At 39.6% G+C, this 18,512-nt stretch overlaps 1 protein-coding gene across 1 annotated transcript; it reads right to left on the reverse strand.

Annotated features, from left to right (window-relative positions):
* Nucleotides 1–8,029: 8,029 nt before the first annotated feature.
* LOC141658518 (uncharacterized) lies at nt 8,030–9,692 on the reverse strand. The gene is made up of 2 exons (XM_074465454.1): nt 8,442–9,692; nt 8,030–8,145 (listed from the first exon to the last, which is right to left on the reverse strand). Exons 1-2 carry the CDS (start codon nt 9,583–9,585, stop codon nt 8,111–8,113), a joined length of 1,179 nt encoding a protein of 392 aa, XP_074321555.1. The 5' UTR covers nt 9,586–9,692; the 3' UTR covers nt 8,030–8,110.
* Between the last annotated feature and the right edge of the window lie 8,820 nt (nt 9,693–18,512).

Here is an 18,512-nt window from a genome sequence, read left to right on the forward strand (position 1 = left end):
GTGGTTGTTTGTTTGTTATGTGTCTGCCGTGATCCCTTATGGTGAGCAGTCGGTCTTAGCAGGTGTTGATATTGTTGATAGCTGAAGTCCGGGCAGGGATGAGTCTTCACGAGATTCGATAATCATAGCGAGTAGTCTTTGAGTTGTATCTTTCATATCGTTTGTTGGTTTAAACCGCTTGTAATACAATATAATAGTTCTTTTATCGACATTTGATTATTACTATCCTCGGGCAACCGAGATGGTAACGCCCTTATATGCTAAGGAAGGCCTAGTTAAGGCTCCTCTGAATATGGGGGTGTTACAAAGTGGTATCAGAGCGACGATTTTGGAACCTGTAGCAAATGAATTTAATGAACGTAGTGAGTCTAATAAAATGAACCTGGTGTATGTATAATGGGAGCCCTAGCTGATGCTAGGTTTTGGGTGAGTAGGCGCCCTCATTTCAAAATCTTGGCCCCATGACACTTAAGCCAGTCACACGGTATGGGAATGTGGAGTCCGTGTGTCTATGTGTGATATGTATGTTAATTGTGCCGGAGCTACCTCCGGTTAAGTCTTTGTTAGAGTTAACAGGGGTGTGGCCGCGTATAGTAATCGTTGGTGAAATTAGTGGAGTTTTTGGAATGATTAGTGAGTTTATACGATGGTTATGAGATATGTGACGAAAGTTTACGTAATAGAGATACGTGAAAAGGTGGAATTGAATGTCGTGACATGAAGAGTGAACATGTGAGTGTTTGCTATAAGTTAATGATGACGGAAGTCATATACGAGTTTATAAATCCTACCGTAATTACTATGATGATAGTTAAAGTATAGTTGAGTTATAAATTCGAGACATAGCATATGGTAATGCGTTTATGCCTAATTTGTTGGTTGAAATTTTTCCGCTGCGTAATATTTGATTCGTGCAAGATGAACTGCTTATGATGGAATGTAAGACATCCCCTATTTACTAAATGAATAGGCAATTTCTATCATTTTCCCGCCAAAATGCATCTTCTCAAAAAAAGAAACTAATGATAATTATGTCCAATCACTAAATAAGGAAACTAACAATTACAATTTAATTCATCTATTGTATTTTCATTAAAATTAATCTTTTCATCAAATTATATTATTTTCATTAAACTCTAAGCTATAATATTTTAATTAAAATAAAATCAAATTGATATAAAACTATAATTGCTAAATCTTTTACTAATGCTATTATTAGATGATGAGTTAACTCATATTCCGTATAAAACCAAAACTAAAAATCGTTGTTATTACTTTCATAACAAAAAAAATTGAAAAAAAAAATTGAAACTCATTAGCTTTGCTATAAAATTATTTTCATTAAAATACATTTTAACTCATTACAAACTCATTAGCTTTGCTATAAAATTATTTTCATTAAAATACATTTTTACTCATTACTCAATTCTCTTAACTAATTTTCAGTTATAGGTTTTATTTATCAAAGCAAAATACAATGATGAGAAATGTAAACAACTATAAGGTACCAATATTATATAAGTAATTTTATAAAAAAATATTAAACTTTAAATACTGTGCATATAATGCACGGGGTCTAAACTAGTGATAGAATAATTTGTTTTGAAAAGTATGTATTTATATGATAAGTGAAATAAAGAATTGATGTTAATTATATACTTCAAATTGAAGTGAACACGAGTTTAGTAGTAACAAGTAAAGTAAGTTTAAGTGTAATATGATGGCGTGATTATGTTTATAGAAGATTCGGTAGCAGGTAAACCGAGTTGGGTAACTTGTATAGCGTAATGTGAAGTACACCTTATTCGTTGAAGAATTACGTTCTGCGTGAGCAATGGTTGTAATCCGTGATGGAGTGTGATAATTCGTGCCGAATTCCGAACTTAGTTTGGAATCGACACGCAATGTTGTTTTGCAGGAATCTTCAAGTTACTTAGTATTTCTGACCGATACTTAACTATACTTGACCGAGTGCGAGTGCTTACTAGACCGAGTAGACCTCACTCGATCTAGTTAGGAAGCTATGATGTCGGGATGTGGGAAAAATTCCTGCAGATACTCGACGAATTAGCTCCTACTCGATCGAGTAGGGTGGTACTCGATCGAGTACCCTAGGCACTCGATCGAGTAGGTTACTGTACAGTGAATCCTACGGATTTCTTAAAACCCCTAATATTTCTATTTCTTATTCTTCTTCCCCTATATTTCGAAACACCTAAGCTACTCTCAAATCCTTATTTCCTCTCACATCCTCTCATACTCTTGGGTTAGTGGTGATTCTTGGGTTGATTTCTTTGTTTAATTTCATTTCTTTACTTTGCTACTCAATCAAGGTCTGATTTCCTTCCTAAATTACATGGTTTATTGATTTGAATGTGTTAGAATAAGGGTGCAATCTGAAATTTTCGATTCATATGGATAGATTGTTGCTTTTAATAGTTGAAATATGATTCACATGCCTTCTTTCCACGTTTGTTGGTGATTAATTGTTGTAAATTAGATTAGAAATTGCAAAATTGAAATCGAGATTTTTAGGGTTACGAAAATCAAAATCGATTTTTGGGTATTTTACACGGATTAGATGATGAAATTGAGTACTATAACTTGTTTATATCATGTTGAAGGATGGATTTTGATGATTTTCACCTTAGAAAGTTGCCTTAAAACTCCGTCTTAAAAGTGCCTCAAATGAAAATTCGTGATCTATAATTGGAATTTGGTGTTGTGAATGACATTATAAGTATAAGTTGAACTTCAATATGATGGTAGTGATGATAATTGATGAAAATATGCCAAAATTGTTACAGCTGTAAAGACCGTCTGAAAAGTTTACTTAAGTTATTCGTTTCTAATATGGAAGGTGATGATGATATGTTATAAGCTATTCTTTTTCATGAACTAGTAAGAATGCCTCACATGTGATTAGGAGTGTGTATGGGACAACCTTAGAATCATGCTAGGATATTCGAATTTGTTGAACACGTGTATTCACCATGATAAATCATCCACAACTGTGGCTTATGAGTAGCTGTAAACCGAGTTTATATATATCAAATTTGGGAAAACTGCTGGTGAATGTGTATACCTAGCTAAGTGTTCAATGTTAATGGCATGAATTATTTGCTTCACATGTCGAATTTGTTAGTGAAATTTGTGTACTTAGCTGAGCATGTAAAGACCGAATTACGTGAAGTATATGTTTGCATGTTTATACAAGTTTGTTTGAACATATGCCGAAACAGATGCCGAGACTGAACCTAGGAACCCGCCAAAGTAAACGGGGGAGGGGTAATCCACCTGAGATGGGGGAAGGGAGTGGACCTGTGGTACCCGCAGTTCTAGAGTACCCTTCAGTTGTTTTTGTTGATTTCAAGCAGAGAGAGCGTTTTGTAGCCTTACAAAAACGCAAAATGAGACCTACGAGGTGTATAGACACTACTTTGTTGGAGGAATTGGAGATAGAGACGGATGTCCGTAACATATTTGAGACTTTGGGTCTTCTTGGGTTGTATAGGCTGAGGAAACACACTTATCCTTTTCTTACCTTGGAGTTCATGAGCTCCTTTAGCTATGACCAAATGGGCAGGACTGTTGAGTTTAGATTGATGAATACCGGTTTTCTGCGACTATGGATTTGTTTGCCTCTCACCTTGGGTTGGCCAAGCCTCCCAAGGATTCTATCACCGATATCCCGGTGAGTGCGGCGTCCGCGCCTAATGCCTTGCTTGACCGGAAAGTTAGCCCCCGCCTCAAGCAACATGCTGATTAATGACGTTCAGCATGTTACCTTGAGGGTCTATCTCCGTTCTCTTTCAAACCTCCTTTACGACAGAAAGGATATCAGTAAGCTGAACAACCATGAGGTGTTACTTCTGATGTCTTACTTGAACCCGGAGCGGACCAGGAAAGTGGTCTTTTATGCTTCTTCCATGGTTTGTGCCGCCCTTGCCTTGATGGCTACTGCCTCTTCCCGATACTTGAGTTGTGGCGCCATCGCCACTCGGTTAGCTGAAAAGCTAACCTCTTTCGAGGCTTCTTCGGAGTACGTGCCTCTAGTTACCCCGGTGCCCACCATGGACCGTGACTACTATCTCGACCTGAAATGGTTGAGGACTTTGGCTGACGGTAGCCTAGCTTGGAGAGTGTGGGGCATGAGTTGGATGAAGATTCCAGATCCTGAGCACCTCCCACCCACGGAGCCCTTGGAGCCGACGGTAGTGACGGTGGACTCCGATGATGAGGAGGAGGAGGAGGATAATGATAGACCCCGCCATCTGCAGACCTACCTCATCGACGACACCATTCTCGAGGTGATGCCGGAGCCGACAAAGGGCGAGAATACGTCGGTCGTGGCGGTGGAGAGACCTAGGTTGGGGAGAGGACCCCGTCGAGTGAGGGAGAGGACCTCAGAGACTAGGCCACGGCCGGTGGCACCACAGCAGCAGCCTTTTCCGTGCTACCCTTACCTCGACACCCCGGAGACGCGATCCAGCTACTTGGCGGAGAGAGTGTCATCTACCTTGACACTCCGGAACATGCACGAGATGGCGTACGCTTAGGGGATAGGGACCGAGGGACCACATCCGGTGTGGTGGAGTGGAGTTGGGGACTACACAGGGGTTTTCCATTCCTACGGGGTGGATCAGTCGACGTGGGGGACACCTCAGTCCTTTGCCTACGGTAGCTTGACTCCATGGTACGTGGGCCCGGGAGCAGGAGCAGGAGCAGGAGCGGACGCGGGGATTGGGTCATCGGGAGCAGGTGCTCCTGGCGGTGGTGGAGATGATGAGGTGATGGTGGAGCAGCAGCAGCAGCAGGAGGAGTGATACTCCTTGTTTTATCTTTGTTGATGATAGTTGGTTTTAGTGGTTAGTAATGTTGTTAGACTTTGGTAGTTGTTTTTGTTGCGTATTTGATTTTGGGACTTGTATTGTTGGCCATAAGGCCGGATTTGATATTTTAACTTGTTGTAGGATGTTAGAAGTCGGGGAGTCGTCCCGACTCGATTTATATGACAAATATGTGCATGTATGTTGCCTTATGACAGGTTGTATAGGGGATCTTGGCCTGTAGGTACTCGACAGAGTACCCCGTACTCTATCGAGTAGCTGCAGGAAGGTGGGATAAAAGCATTCTGACCCGTAGGCTACTCGATCGAGTACCGCTACATACTCGATCGAGTAGGCACTGTTACAGGAGATTTTCGAAAATTAAAAATGTTCAATTGTTTTATAATTGCAAGTTTGATGTTTAATGTGGTTATTAGTGCGTAGTAACACCTTTGAACCGTTAATTTCATATGTTGGAAGTCGTGTTTGAAGTTTTATAAGCGTATTTGTCACAATTAGTGAAGCGGTAATAGTTTCTTGTTACTTTATTGTTGCATACGCCCTATTACGATCTATTTATCGGAGTTGTAACTTCTTGTACACTTGTGCATGCCATATTAACATGTGTTGTCGACGGTGACTAGATATTCCGGAGGTTTGTGTATGATTTCTAATTTAACGAGTATATAGTTAGTGAGTAATGTCCGTAACAAATAATATGGTTTTATTTAATGTTATGATGCAAATAATAGGTAATATGTGTTGTAATTTTGGTGGTGAACTTCGGGGACGAAGTTCCTTTTTAAAGGGGAAGAGTAATGTCGCGAAAATTATCGCGAAATAAAAGGGTGATTTCGAAATTATGTTTTGTTTGCCTATAGTGTTTTGTTGTTTAATTGCAAAATTTTGTTGTTTAATTGCAAAATTTTCTAGTACCTTGGTTACTTTACTTGTATGAAGTGTAATTGGTTACCTCAATTTGTGGAGTAATTCATGCGTTGAAGTGAAAATGATAGAATGAATTGTAAAGGACCGTCATAAAGAGTCTTATCTCGGCGCGATGCGTCGTAATAGAATGAATTAAGCAACACAGTGGTGTTAATTGTGCAGTATGAGGTTGATATGAGAAACGTTTCGGGTTGATAAATTGTTGTCACATGATGAGCGATGGTTGTTCGTGTTGGCTCATATGGCAAAGTCGATGTTTGATACATAATCATTAGTAAGAATTGATGCATACATGCAGAGTGACAATTAACGGTGATAATGCTTGCATGATAGTGGTAAGAGTCGATAGGTATAAAGTGTAGACGGTGATGATGATGATGACATAGGGGGGGGGGATGGTATTTCCAAGGAGTAATGGTTTGAGCGGGAAGATTGGTGAGGTCGTGTTGTTTCTGAGTCTTTAGCGAGAGATAGGTGAGTTGAACTTCGTGGACGAAGTTCTTTTTAAGGGGGGAAGACTGTAAAACCCGCCCTTTTTAGAGACCCTTTGACCAGCGTTGACTGACCTTGGGAGCGGGATTAGTCTTAGAATTACGTGCCAAAACCATCTTGGGTTGCGTGTCATGAGTGGTACTCGATAGAGTAGAGACTACTCGATCGAGTAGCTAGGTTACTCGATCGAGTAGGGGGTCACTCGATCGAGTATGTTGGGTACTCGATCGAGTACCGAGTTTTCAGCGAGGGTTTTATATCGCGTTTTGTTAAATCCGCAAATCACTTCCGCCACTTTCCTCCTATCCTTCAGTCGCCTCTTTCCCTTCCCTTCACCTCAAAACCTCCATGGAAGCCTCTTGAAGATCCTTGTGCCTTAGGAGAGCGGCACTTGTGTCGGGTAGCGGTCTTTTGCTGAGTTTTCTCCCTATAGGTATGTCATAATCATCATCCGTGTCCTTGTTCTTTACAATTAGAGTTTGCTTGGTAGTAATAGATGATCGTGTTGTACTTATAGGCTTTGCTTGATTGCTGGATATGTCATATGTTGGCATGGATTGGTTGCAGTTGCTTAAAGGTAGGTTCGCCTACTCAGTTTTTGTAGATGGTCTAGCGTGTCGGTCGTTGTGATTGTTTTGTGATTGCTTAGTATCGTAATTGTATGGTGACGATTGTGATGGTGATTGTGGTTGTGGTCTCTGGTTCTCGAGATGCGTTCTCGGCTGAGTGGAGTCACTTGCGGGAGTGACTTCACGCCCTAGTTTCGCCCTTCGTGGAACCCGCCACGGAAGGGGATGTGCACATTAATGGACAGGGTTGTCGCTCGATACGATGAGCGGGGATTTGGTGGGAACGGCTGCGGTCCCCCACTGGCAGGGCTGGTCCAGTGGACAGTCAATGATAGAGTTGGGTTGGTTATCGTGACAGTGTTTGAGATTGATAGCATTGTTTTGTGTTGATAATTGTAGTTGCTGTCGTCGTAGCTTATCTCATTACTGACCTTGTGTGGTTGTTTGTTTGTTATGTGTCTGCCGTGATCCCTTATGGTGAGCAGTTGGTCTTAGCAGGTGTTGATATTGTTGATAGCTGAAGTCCGGGCAGGGATGAGTCTTCACGAGATTCGATAGCCATAGCGAGTAGTCTTTGAGTTGTATCTTTCATATCGTTTGTTGGTTTAAACCGCTTGTAATACAACATAATAGTTCTTTTATCGACATTTGATTATTACTATCCTCGGGCAACCGAGATGGTAACGCCCTTATATGCTAAGGAAGGCCTAGTTAAGGCTCCTCTGAATATGGGGGTGTTACACATAATCCACAACTGTTACATACACTAACACTAGATCCCCAAGTCTCCTGTTTATTGCCGTACAACGCATCCATAACTTAACATAATACTAGTTCCCAACACCCTACGCGCACTGTCCCAAATAAAGGTCACGAGCCACTTGCCGCTTCTAACTCGGCAAACACCCATTCAACAAAACTCTTGCCACCACTATGTCCCAAAACAGAATATCACAATACCATGACAACAACGGAAACATACTCAACATTCTTACATAACCTACTCTACTCTCAAACCGGTTTAAATCGATAAGAAACATTAATAAACAAAACAACACTCTATATGCCCAGACCGACGCTGACGTCAGACAACAGTAATCAAGCAACAATCTATGACAACACGAACAATTGCAACCAATTAAAGGAGAAAATTGAGACAATATACTACTTGATGGGTGTCCGAGTCTTTTATGCCACAAACAGTCTTGCTTTGACATCGACGCAACCGATTCAACATTCCTCGTCTTGAAAAGATATACCCCATGTCGATGCTCACCCCGTCCAATATCCGTCCTCGTAGACCGGTCCTGCATAACACAATAGTCGGGGTGAAATATTACTACACAATCATTTTCTCGTATTAATTGTTGAACCGAAATTAAGTCACAGGTTAATGATGGTACAAAAAGAACATCCTTGAGTATAAAATTATCACTTAAGATAACGTTTCCATGTTCTTGCACTTCAATGTTTCTACCGTCAGGTAGTCCAACAATCGACGGCTTCGCTGTCCAAATATTGTTTAAAAACTCTCTTTTTCCGGTCATATGGCGGGAAGCACCGCTATCAATTAACCATTCATGGACAATTTTAGTATTCATACCTGTGAGTTCATGACTACCTGTCGGACTTGGGTTCAGCAGGGTACGGATACGCTCGATCTCATCAGCGGTGAAAGGTAGATTTTGCTTTGTTGCATCTCCTTCCTTTGTCCCTGACGAGTTCCCAACCGCATTAGCCTGAAAAATATTTTGCTGACCACCTCGCCCCCCTGAACGTCCTCTGCCTCTTCCATAATTACCACGAGTATTGCTTCCTCCTTGACGGCCGCGTCCTCTCTCGCGACTCTTAACCACCTCATACCCATGTTTATCGTAACAATTGTCTTCCGTGTGGTAATATTTACCACAATGCGTGCACTGAGGCGGTCTATCATCTTCATCAGCATCTTGTTTTGCGAAGGACCCTTTTCCTCGTCCTGCTCCAAACGACTTAACAGCCATGGCTGCCTCATTTCTTTCCTCCTTAATTTTCGTAACATTTGTGTGCCTCTCTTCTCTCAAGACTAAAGCATATGCTCGAGTGAGAGATCTAATTGGGTCTTCCATCAAAAGATTTGTACGGATATGGCCATACAATCCGTTGTCTAGCCCCATGAAAAATTGGTGAACCTTCTCCTCTTCTTGTTCCTTGCCTATTTGGGCAGCAGCTCCGCAGGTACACTTCGAAACTCGACTGTAGTTTTCGAGCTCATCCCATATTGTCTTTAGCCGTGTGTAATATTCAACGACAGATTGCCGTCCTTGATTACACTCGTTCAATTCTCCCTTTAATTGATGCACCCTCGGAGCATTTCCGACCGAATATCGGCCTTTTAATTCCTCCCATATCTGTGCAAATGTCAAGGAAAAGGTAATACTTGGATGTAATTTAATGTCAATTACATTCCTTAGCCACGCTTTCAACATGGCGTTGCACTGTCTCCATGCTAGTAATTCGATATTGTCATCTCCTTTGATCTCCTCCGGTTTCTTGACTGTCCCATCAAGAAATCCCAATTTATTTTTTGCGTCAAGTCCATTCTTGACAGCGTCAGCCCATAGCTCGTAATTATCTCCGTTAAAGAGGATCTGAGTAAGCGTTAAATTGGGATTGTCGGAAGGGTGAAGATAAAGTGGTGAAGACATGGGAATGGAGTGTCTCTCCGTACTTTTGCTTCCCTTCAGTTTTCCATCATCCCCTGACATGTTGTATATTAGAAATAATGTTTTTGAGAATTTTTTTTAAAAATGGATCGATGTTCACGATACCATGATAAAATGCAGAGCAGAGAGTTTAAGAGGAAGATTGATTCTTATTCATATTCATCGATGTGAACAGTTGCATATATACAACCAGAAGATTATTCTAGAGCTTATCATATCCTAGATATATGGTAACTACTCCTACAAATAAGCCTATGGATGCGTACCTAAAAAACAAAACAAATAAGCCTATGAATATTACAATCACAAAATCTCATTTGTGACGGCACATATCCGTCACTCTTGAGTGACGGATACCATTTTACCTCACAAAGTACCCACTTTTTCTCTCTCTGCAACACTATTCATGTGGTCCCCTTTCTCCACTAACCAATTTTGTTACCATTTTAACTCACAAAATATCCGCCACAAATGGTGACCCGTCACAAGGGAGAGCAATTGTATTACAATATCAATTACAACAATATATGGCCTATAATAAACGATACACAATATCGTCAATATTCTTGATGATATTCTTTCAAAAAACATAGAGGTTGTTTGGTTACCCACTAAAAAACACAGGAAGTACAATTCATGTGAATTGCAAAATGAGTGACTTGTTTGGTTACCTCAATTCACATGAATTGGAACTTCCCATGAATTCTAATTCCTCCATAATGGAGGAAGTTGCTTACCTAGGTCTCCCTAGGTAAGTGGGAATGCCTACATGAATTACAATTCTTATATGCAACCAAACAACAATTTCTAATTCACATGAATTCTAAGATCATGTGACTTATCACTTCCTAGGCAATGGAAATTCCTACATGCAACCAAACGACTCCATAATTTTATTTACATTTAAAAAATCCGATTTTTTTTAAAAATAAAACAAAACTAATTTCGGTTTTTACGATATGAGAAAATGAATTTCTTATGAGATTTTGATATGGCGCTTAATTTCACCTTTTGTAAGAGTTAAGAGGATTAATCATCCCAATTTAAACTTAAAGGGTCTTTTTGAATGAATTTTTTGTTATTTCTTTTTTGATTAATTTTATTTTTTTGCAAAAATATAAAAAACAAACAAATAACCGAGGCAACGGGAATGGAGTAATTGAGACTCGTGAGCAGGGTCGTCATATGATTTGAAGAGTAATGGCCCAATTGTTACGAAATTGGGCAATTGAATTGACATGGACAGTTTGACAAACGATCCATTTAATGGCTAATTACCATTTACCCATATCTTTAATAGTGGGCCAGACCAACAACGAGTTACACAAAGTCCATTACTTTTCGATTTTTTTCGCTGGGCCACTAATAAGGAAAAGATATACCGGGTCAGCTGAAAAGAAAACTGGAGTAAATTTAATGGATCTGAATTGAATTGTTGAAGTGAATTAAGGTAAAAGTTAATTTGTGAAAAGATAAGCTGAATTAAACTAAACTAAAAAATAAGCTGAAATTAAATTGAAAAGAACATGGCTAAAGAGATTGTGTTCGACCTTTTGATGTTCTTGTGCGAGTAATGCAATTTCAGGCTTGATGGTGACCAAATGGTTGTTATCTATTTTTAGTTGGTTTTTAAGACAGATGTATATGTATTTTAAACTTAAAATGAGTTTAGGGGGTGAATCCAATTAAAGAGTCTTGTCAATAATATTAACCTAAAAAGAGTACTATTTACTATTTTAGTTGTTGGATCTTTCGAGCTTGCTATTTTTCTTTGGGCCCTATACTTTGCACACCCATTTGTCCACTACCCATAGTCCATGAAGATACATAATTTTTTAGGTGTTCTTCACTTCTTCTTTTGTTTGACAAAAAATTAATCGAGATTTATAACCGAATTTGTAATACTGTTACTTCCTCCATTCAACTCCACTCTACTTATTTCTATTTTTTACACTATTCACAAATGCACATTCAATCTCGATTTTCTCTCAATACATAAGTGAAAATATATTCATGTGAAATCTTGTTTGATTCGTCTTTACGAGTACATTAAAAATATCTAACTTTTATAATTTTTGCAAATACGTAGCTAACGATATTTACCGCGTAAAACACTCATTGGCGAACGTGAAAAAGCAAAGTAGTAGAGTGGAGTTGAATGGAGGAAGTATATCCTAAGGATCGATAATATAATATTTACTTGAATGTAACGAAGTGAGACGTAAAATAACATCTCAATGTATTGTTCCTTAAATCTCGGGAATTTTAAATTTAAATTCCTCAACTCAAAACCACAAAAATTATGCATGAAATATAACACTAGAGTTCAAGCGCGCATAACTTACAACTTCAAGCCCAATTAGTAGACTATACCACCAGTTGTATGGTGTAGAATCTAAGAATCCGAGCTCTGCACTAAAGTTTTTGAGTTTTGTTTTAAAGAATCTTAGTTATACGGTAAAGTTTCTGAACTCACACACTCAAATATATATAAAAAAAAATAAACTTTTAAAAAACCTAGAAAAATTACACATAAGCTTGGATAAATATATAATTGTTGTACAATGTTTAATTAAGTTTAGTTAAATTCACTTAAATTTACTTTAATTCACTTGTAATTCAATAGTGTACTCATTTTCAACGGTTTTAGGCACACAAAAAAAAACTTATAAATTCAAAAATAATCCCGAAATCTCATTGAAGTGTCGTAAGTCTGCCTTAAGACGATACAGGCTTACAATCACTCATTACTCCTTTAGCCTTCTCTAGTCTTTCCTTATCCTTATAAGTTACTCCAATATTGCACACACCATAATAATTACAAAATCTCATTAAAGACGGCGATATCCGTCATAAACTTGTGACGGATATCATTTTATCTTACAAAATTTCTATGAGAGGTGAGTGGGGAAACACATGGGAAGATACTCCACATTGTCCCCTCTCCCTTTTTGTGAGAGGTCTTAAACTTGTGACGAAATTAGCCCATCACAAGCAAGACGTTTTGGATAATAATTGTTACTTTCTCGAAGTTTCTCATTTTTTTTTTCTCTCTCTTTCCTAGATGTTCTGATGAGTGACCACAATCTTCTCAAAGTCCCACATGTCACTAAATTACTAAATCTGACAAACTCCAGCAGCACTCCAGCAGTCCAGCCTACCCAGAAATGTGTACCACCACTTAAGAGAACCATTCCCGTCCACGCATCACATGGGCCATGGAGTAATGGCAAGAGAGAAACCCCACCTCTAAAAAGGGACTAAATTGACCGATCGGTAAAAAATTAAAGAGTTACGGATAAATTGATAAATAAAACTTTTTTTTGAAAAAATTTGTAAAAATAAATGAGTAAGGTCTGAAATAAGAATTGGTGAAAATAAATATATTTTGGATCACCGTGCAAAACAAAAAAACAACCAGAAGTGGTGCAAGGGAGCGGGTTAGGAGGGCACTCGTCTTTGAAATTTGTAATTTTTTGAATTTTTTCGAGTTAATCTTATACTTTTACCATTTTGTCCCGAAAAAAATTTTCGTCATGTTGAATTATAAAATTCTAACTTTGGCACTACATCTAAGAAACTAATGCGTACTTATTAGAAAACATAATTTCTTAATTACTCTACTAATCTTTCCTAGATATAAGAAGTATTCTCAATTTGTCCATGATTTTTTAATCTTTTTTACCAATTTGTCTATTTGATTTTGAAAAGAAAAACAAATAACGTGACCAGACATAAGTAAAAAGATCAGTAAAAAGATGAATCATATATATATATATATATATATCGAAAATTCTCATTATAGACGGACACTATCCGTATAAACGGATATCATTTTCCCTCACAAAATATCCATTTGCCATAAAGTGGGAAGCACATGGAGGTGCCCCACCTTGTCCCCCCTATCCATTTTATTAGAGGTCTTTACCCGTCTGTTCGCCCCATCTATCTATGCCAAGACCTATTATATATATATATATATATACATAGTATTTGAAAAAGTAATACCGAGACTCCGTTTCATTCGACACCAGATCATATTTTTGTCGTGGAAACCTTGGAGAAATGATTCCTTAAGAAGGATAAGCGGGCCACTGCCACTGGTCCTATAGTTGGATTATTGTAGGACACGTTACAATAGTGGAGCCAAACAGCTCGTGAATGATACAGAGAGTTCATGGACAATATTTGGCCTATCACAAAAAGAACACAAAATTTCATTTGGGACAACATGTATCCGTCACTTTAGAGTGACGGATACCATTTTTTCTCACAAATGATCCAAATAGAGGAGAGAGGAAAGCACATGGGGTGCCCCCACCTTGTCGCCCTATCCGTTTTGTGAGTGGCATTATCCGTCACTTGCTCCGACCCGTCTTCAACAAAACTAATTGAAAAAAGAATGATATTCTCTCTATTATTATGGGATAACATGACTTTTGAAAAGTCATCGGAAATATAGTTGAAAATTTATGTAATTGTATCTGTTTTTTATTTTTATTTTTATTTTATTTTATAAATTTTGTTGCTAGCTATTATTGAAAAGTCAATAGTTTTTCTAAATTATTGCAATGTGATTGGAAAATATCTCGAAGCAAAGTTTATAATTTTCTCAAATAAATAGATCAATTTTATGGTAGATAACTTATCCATCTTAAATGTAGCATATTTTTCACAAGCTCGGGTCAACAATCATTTGGAAAAATGAATTAAGGAATATTAATCAACAAACTCGTTTACCTAAAAAATAAGCCTCACCTTCACTAAAAATCAATCATTGAAAGTTCGAAACGGATAACAAAATCTTAAGCAAGACTATTTTGTTGATTAACTCTAGGCTTATTAACGTTTCTAACATCAATGTCCACCTCTCCCGTGATTGATGTTAGAAAACTGGGTTTGGGTCATAAACTGGGTTACTTATTTTCTAATTGGCCCAGATCCTAACTACCTCCTTTTTCCCCTAATCGCTACCCTCTGGAGAATTTGGTGTTGCAGAAATGATATGGTCTTCAATTCAAGAATCGTCGCCCTTGGCCTATGAGTGCCTCACATTCTATTCTTGGTGACATTCAGTGTATGAAGGAGGTTGTGTGCAATAAGAATGCTAGCCTTCTTCGAGCGCCTTTGCTGGACTCCTACCCTGGTTTTGGGTTAGCAAAGAGGATTAGAAACTCCTTCCCCTTTCGGATCGTTGGGGGACCTGGGTGCGGAAATGTTTGTACTGTCAAAGGTGATGCTGCTTGGAGAGCTGATAGAAGCGCTGGCATAGGGTGGTGCTTATTGGATGGTAATGAGACCTTAAGGAATACTGCTAACGCTCGCTCGTTTGCCTTTTCTGCCCTGCATGCCGAAGGACATGCTGTAATACTACGTATTTATGAGTCTCTAGGTACTCTATCGAGTAGGCCTTACTCTGTCGAGTAAGGGCGAGTTGCAGATTAAAATAGTTTCTGACCTGTTGGGTACTTGATCGAGTAACGTGGATACTCGATCGAGTAAGGGGGCACTCGATCGAGTACCTTAGCTACTCGATCGAGTAGGTTTCTGGGGATGATTTCTCGGGTTTTGTTAATAATGCGATTAGAGTATATAATACTTCTGTCATTGTTCTTAAAACACTTTTTAAAACCTAATCACTGTGAGAAGAGAAATCAAACTACGTCATTTGCTTTAATCGCATTGTTGGCAAATCCCGGAGCTTGGAAGGTCGGATTCTACCTTTCTTTATACCGTTGTGATCCTTGCGTCGAGAGTAAGACCTATATACCGTTTTTATAATGTTTCTTTAAAGTTGGTTAAACCCTAATTTGGGGATTTGGGGGTTTTGTTGTTTGTATGATTGGTAGTGATTATGTGCTTGTATATTAGGAGGAGGATTCGTAGAGAAAGCGTTTTGATATCAGCTGTGAGATCGTCTGATTGTTGTGCTTTCCAGGTAGGGTTTCCCTACTCAGTATTATTTACATAATGTGTGGTGATTGTGCTGTAGTTAGTGATTGTTGATTGGTTCAGACAGTTGTTGATGTTGTATTGTGATTATTGATTGTTTGTCACTGGTTCTCGAGATGCGTTCTCGGCTGAGTGGAGTCACTTGCGGGAGTGGCTTCACGCCCTATTTTCGCCCTTCGTGGAACCCGCCACGGAAGGGAATGTGCACATTAATGGGACAGGGTTATCGCTCAGTATGATGAGCGGGGATTTGGTGGGTACGGTTGCGGTTCCCCACTGGTATGGCTGGTCTAGTGGACAGTCGGTGACGGAGATTGATTGGAGTGGGTGATTGTGTGTGGATCGCTGAGTTTGTCTTGATTCTTATCTTGTTGGTTATATAAATTGTGTGAATAGTACATCGACCCGGTTTATTGTTTTAAAACTGCGGTGATCCATTCGGGGATGGTGAGCGAGATATTGAGCGGTATGAGTTGAGTCTTGGGATATTTGGGATGTGCCACGGTCGATGATAGAAGTCTTCCATTTGTAGCTTAGTAGTTTTCATAAACATTTCGATTAGGTGATTAGACAGTTGGTTTGAGACATGTATTCGTATTTTGGTTTGGTTTTTGGATTGTAACCTTTCACTAAAATATTTCTATTTAAACGTTGTTTCATTATTGTTTATTTGATTATCATTGCCTAGGGTAACCGAGATGGTAACATCCTTATACCTGGGTAGTCCTGGTAAGGCACTTGGATTATGGGAGGTGTATGTCAAGTCGTATGTGTTGTTTGTTCGCTTGTGTGTGGATGTGATGAAGTATGTTGTAATTGTTGGATGTTTGGAGTATAATGTTGATAATATGAATGAAAGATTGATGAGACATATAGAACTGTTGTTGGAATAAGGAGCATGTTGGATGTTTACTATGTGGCGTTTGATAACATGATATAGTTGTTTCGTTAATCATATGAAGAGTTGAGTAGCATAGTATGCTTAACTATGATATAATGTTGTGTTTATAAAGTTGTTTTATATGTTGGGATATGATATAGCATGAGGGTAGCATATTCGAGTTAGCATGACTCGATTGAGTGGGTATTTGACGATTTTGAAACTAGAATCGAGTTTTTGGACACTCGATCGAGTACCTCGGGCACTCGATCGAGTAGGGGGTCACTCGATCGAGTAGCCTGGCTACTCGGTCGAGTATGTTAGAGATCAGAAGGTCTGTTTGGGGTCTGATGTCGAGGCACTCGATCGAGTATGGTGGGCACTCGATCGAGTAGCCTCTTACTCGATCGAGTAGGTTTAGGCACTCGATCGAGTGTGTTCTGGGCAGTCCGCTTTCGTGTTTTGAGGTTTTAGTGTGTATGTTTATATCTACCCTTTCTTATATAGTTTCAAGATGCCGCCCAAGAGAAACGCTTATTATGCGAGAGCTGAGACCATGAACATAGATGATGTTGTTAAGATGTTGGAACACCAAGATGCTGTCACTGAGGCTTTAAAGAAAGTGAATAAGGATAAGGATAAGGAGGTTGATCACTCTAAGATCAGTCTCTATATAGTGAGGTTTAACCCAAAAGAGTACACGGAAACCGGGGAACCAAACCTTCTTGACAACTAGCATCGTGAGATGGAGAATATACTAGACCTGGTTCACTGCCATGATGAGATGAGAGTAGAACAAGCTGCGTTCTACCTGAGAGAAGCAGCTGGCAAGTGGTGGGATACGGTGAAGGTGAGTGCTATGGAGATGTATGTGAACCAGGGCTTACCTGCTATACCTTGGGAAGAGTTTCGGAGGGCTATGAGGAAAGAGTTTGTACCGGAGCATGTGAGGAGTAAGTTGAGGGAGGAGTTTGATGGGTTTAAGATGACATCTGATATGTCAGTTGTTGAGTACTACAAACAGTTTAATGAGAAGTCTAGGTATGCTGAGGATATGGGTTTGGGTGAGGAGAACCTGGCGTTGAGGTTTGAGAAGGGGTTGACCCCTAAGATTATGGATAAGCTACCTGTAGGAGTCCTTATCGATGTTAAGGAAGCTTATGAGAGGGTTGGGAGAGCTGAGAGGTTGGTGGAGATGGGTCAGGAGAGAGTGAGTGAGAAAAGAAAGGCTGAGAGTGAGGGTGGTGGCCAATCTAGTCATGAGAAAGGCAACCACACCCAAGCTAGAGGGTTTTCTTCTGGGTCGGGATTGATCTTTGGGGCTTCCTTTGGGCGTGGCCGTGTGAGTGGTAGTGGTAGTTGGGGGATGACCTGCAATGGCTGTGGTGGTGTGGGCCACAAGAGACATGAGTGCACGAGTGCACCGGGTGCTTTTTAGGGATCGGCTCGGGGGAGCTATTCTCAGGGACCTGCACAGAGTTATGCGAGTAACAGACCAGGTGGGTCATGGTCTAACCGGGGAAGTCAGAGCTATCAGGGTGGAGGTAACCGCAATGGCGGTAATTCTTATCAGAAACCAGCTACGGACAACAACAACAACCAGGGATCGGGTGCTAAGCCGACTACATCGGCCCAAGATCGTCCGGGGAGGTGGACAGAGAGGACCGATGGAAAGTTGTTCATGATGGACAAGAAAGCGGTGAGGAGGATGCACATGTTATCACCGGTACTTTTCTTGTTAACGGTATTCATACCTTTGTTTTGTTTGATTCGGGGGCGTCTCAGTCGTTTGTATCTTCGAGTCATGTTAAACGGTTGGGTTTGAGGGCATATGAGTTTGTAAGCGAGAAAGTTTTTATACCTTCGGGTGAGTCTGTATCATGTGGGAGGTTGTTTAGAGATGTATCTATGATAGTTGGGCAAGTTGATCTACCTGTAGACTTGCTAGAGTTTCCTTTTGACGGTTTTGAGATGATAGTCGGGATGGATTGGTTGGGAAAGTATAAAGCTAAGATAGATTGTCATCAAAAGAAAGTGTCTTTGAGAGGGTCTAAGGGTGTTAGTGTGTCTTATCGTGAGTTTCTAGTCAAACCCAAAGTTAAGTTGATTTGGTTTGTCACCTTGAAGTCTTATCCGA

Source organism: Silene latifolia, chromosome 6, assembly GCF_048544455.1.
Source record: "Silene latifolia isolate original U9 population chromosome 6, ASM4854445v1, whole genome shotgun sequence".
In the NCBI taxonomy this organism is placed as follows: domain Eukaryota; kingdom Viridiplantae; phylum Streptophyta; class Magnoliopsida; order Caryophyllales; family Caryophyllaceae; genus Silene; species Silene latifolia.

Coding starts and splice junctions, on each gene's coding strand:
- LOC141658518 (XM_074465454.1), bottom strand. CDS start 9,585: ATGTCAGGGGATGATGGAAAACTGAAGGGAAGCAAAAGTACGGAGAGA. Junction 8,146..8,441: donor AGGTAGTCATGAACTCACAG/GTATGAATACTA, acceptor TGTGTTATGCAG/GACCGGTCTACGAGGACGGA.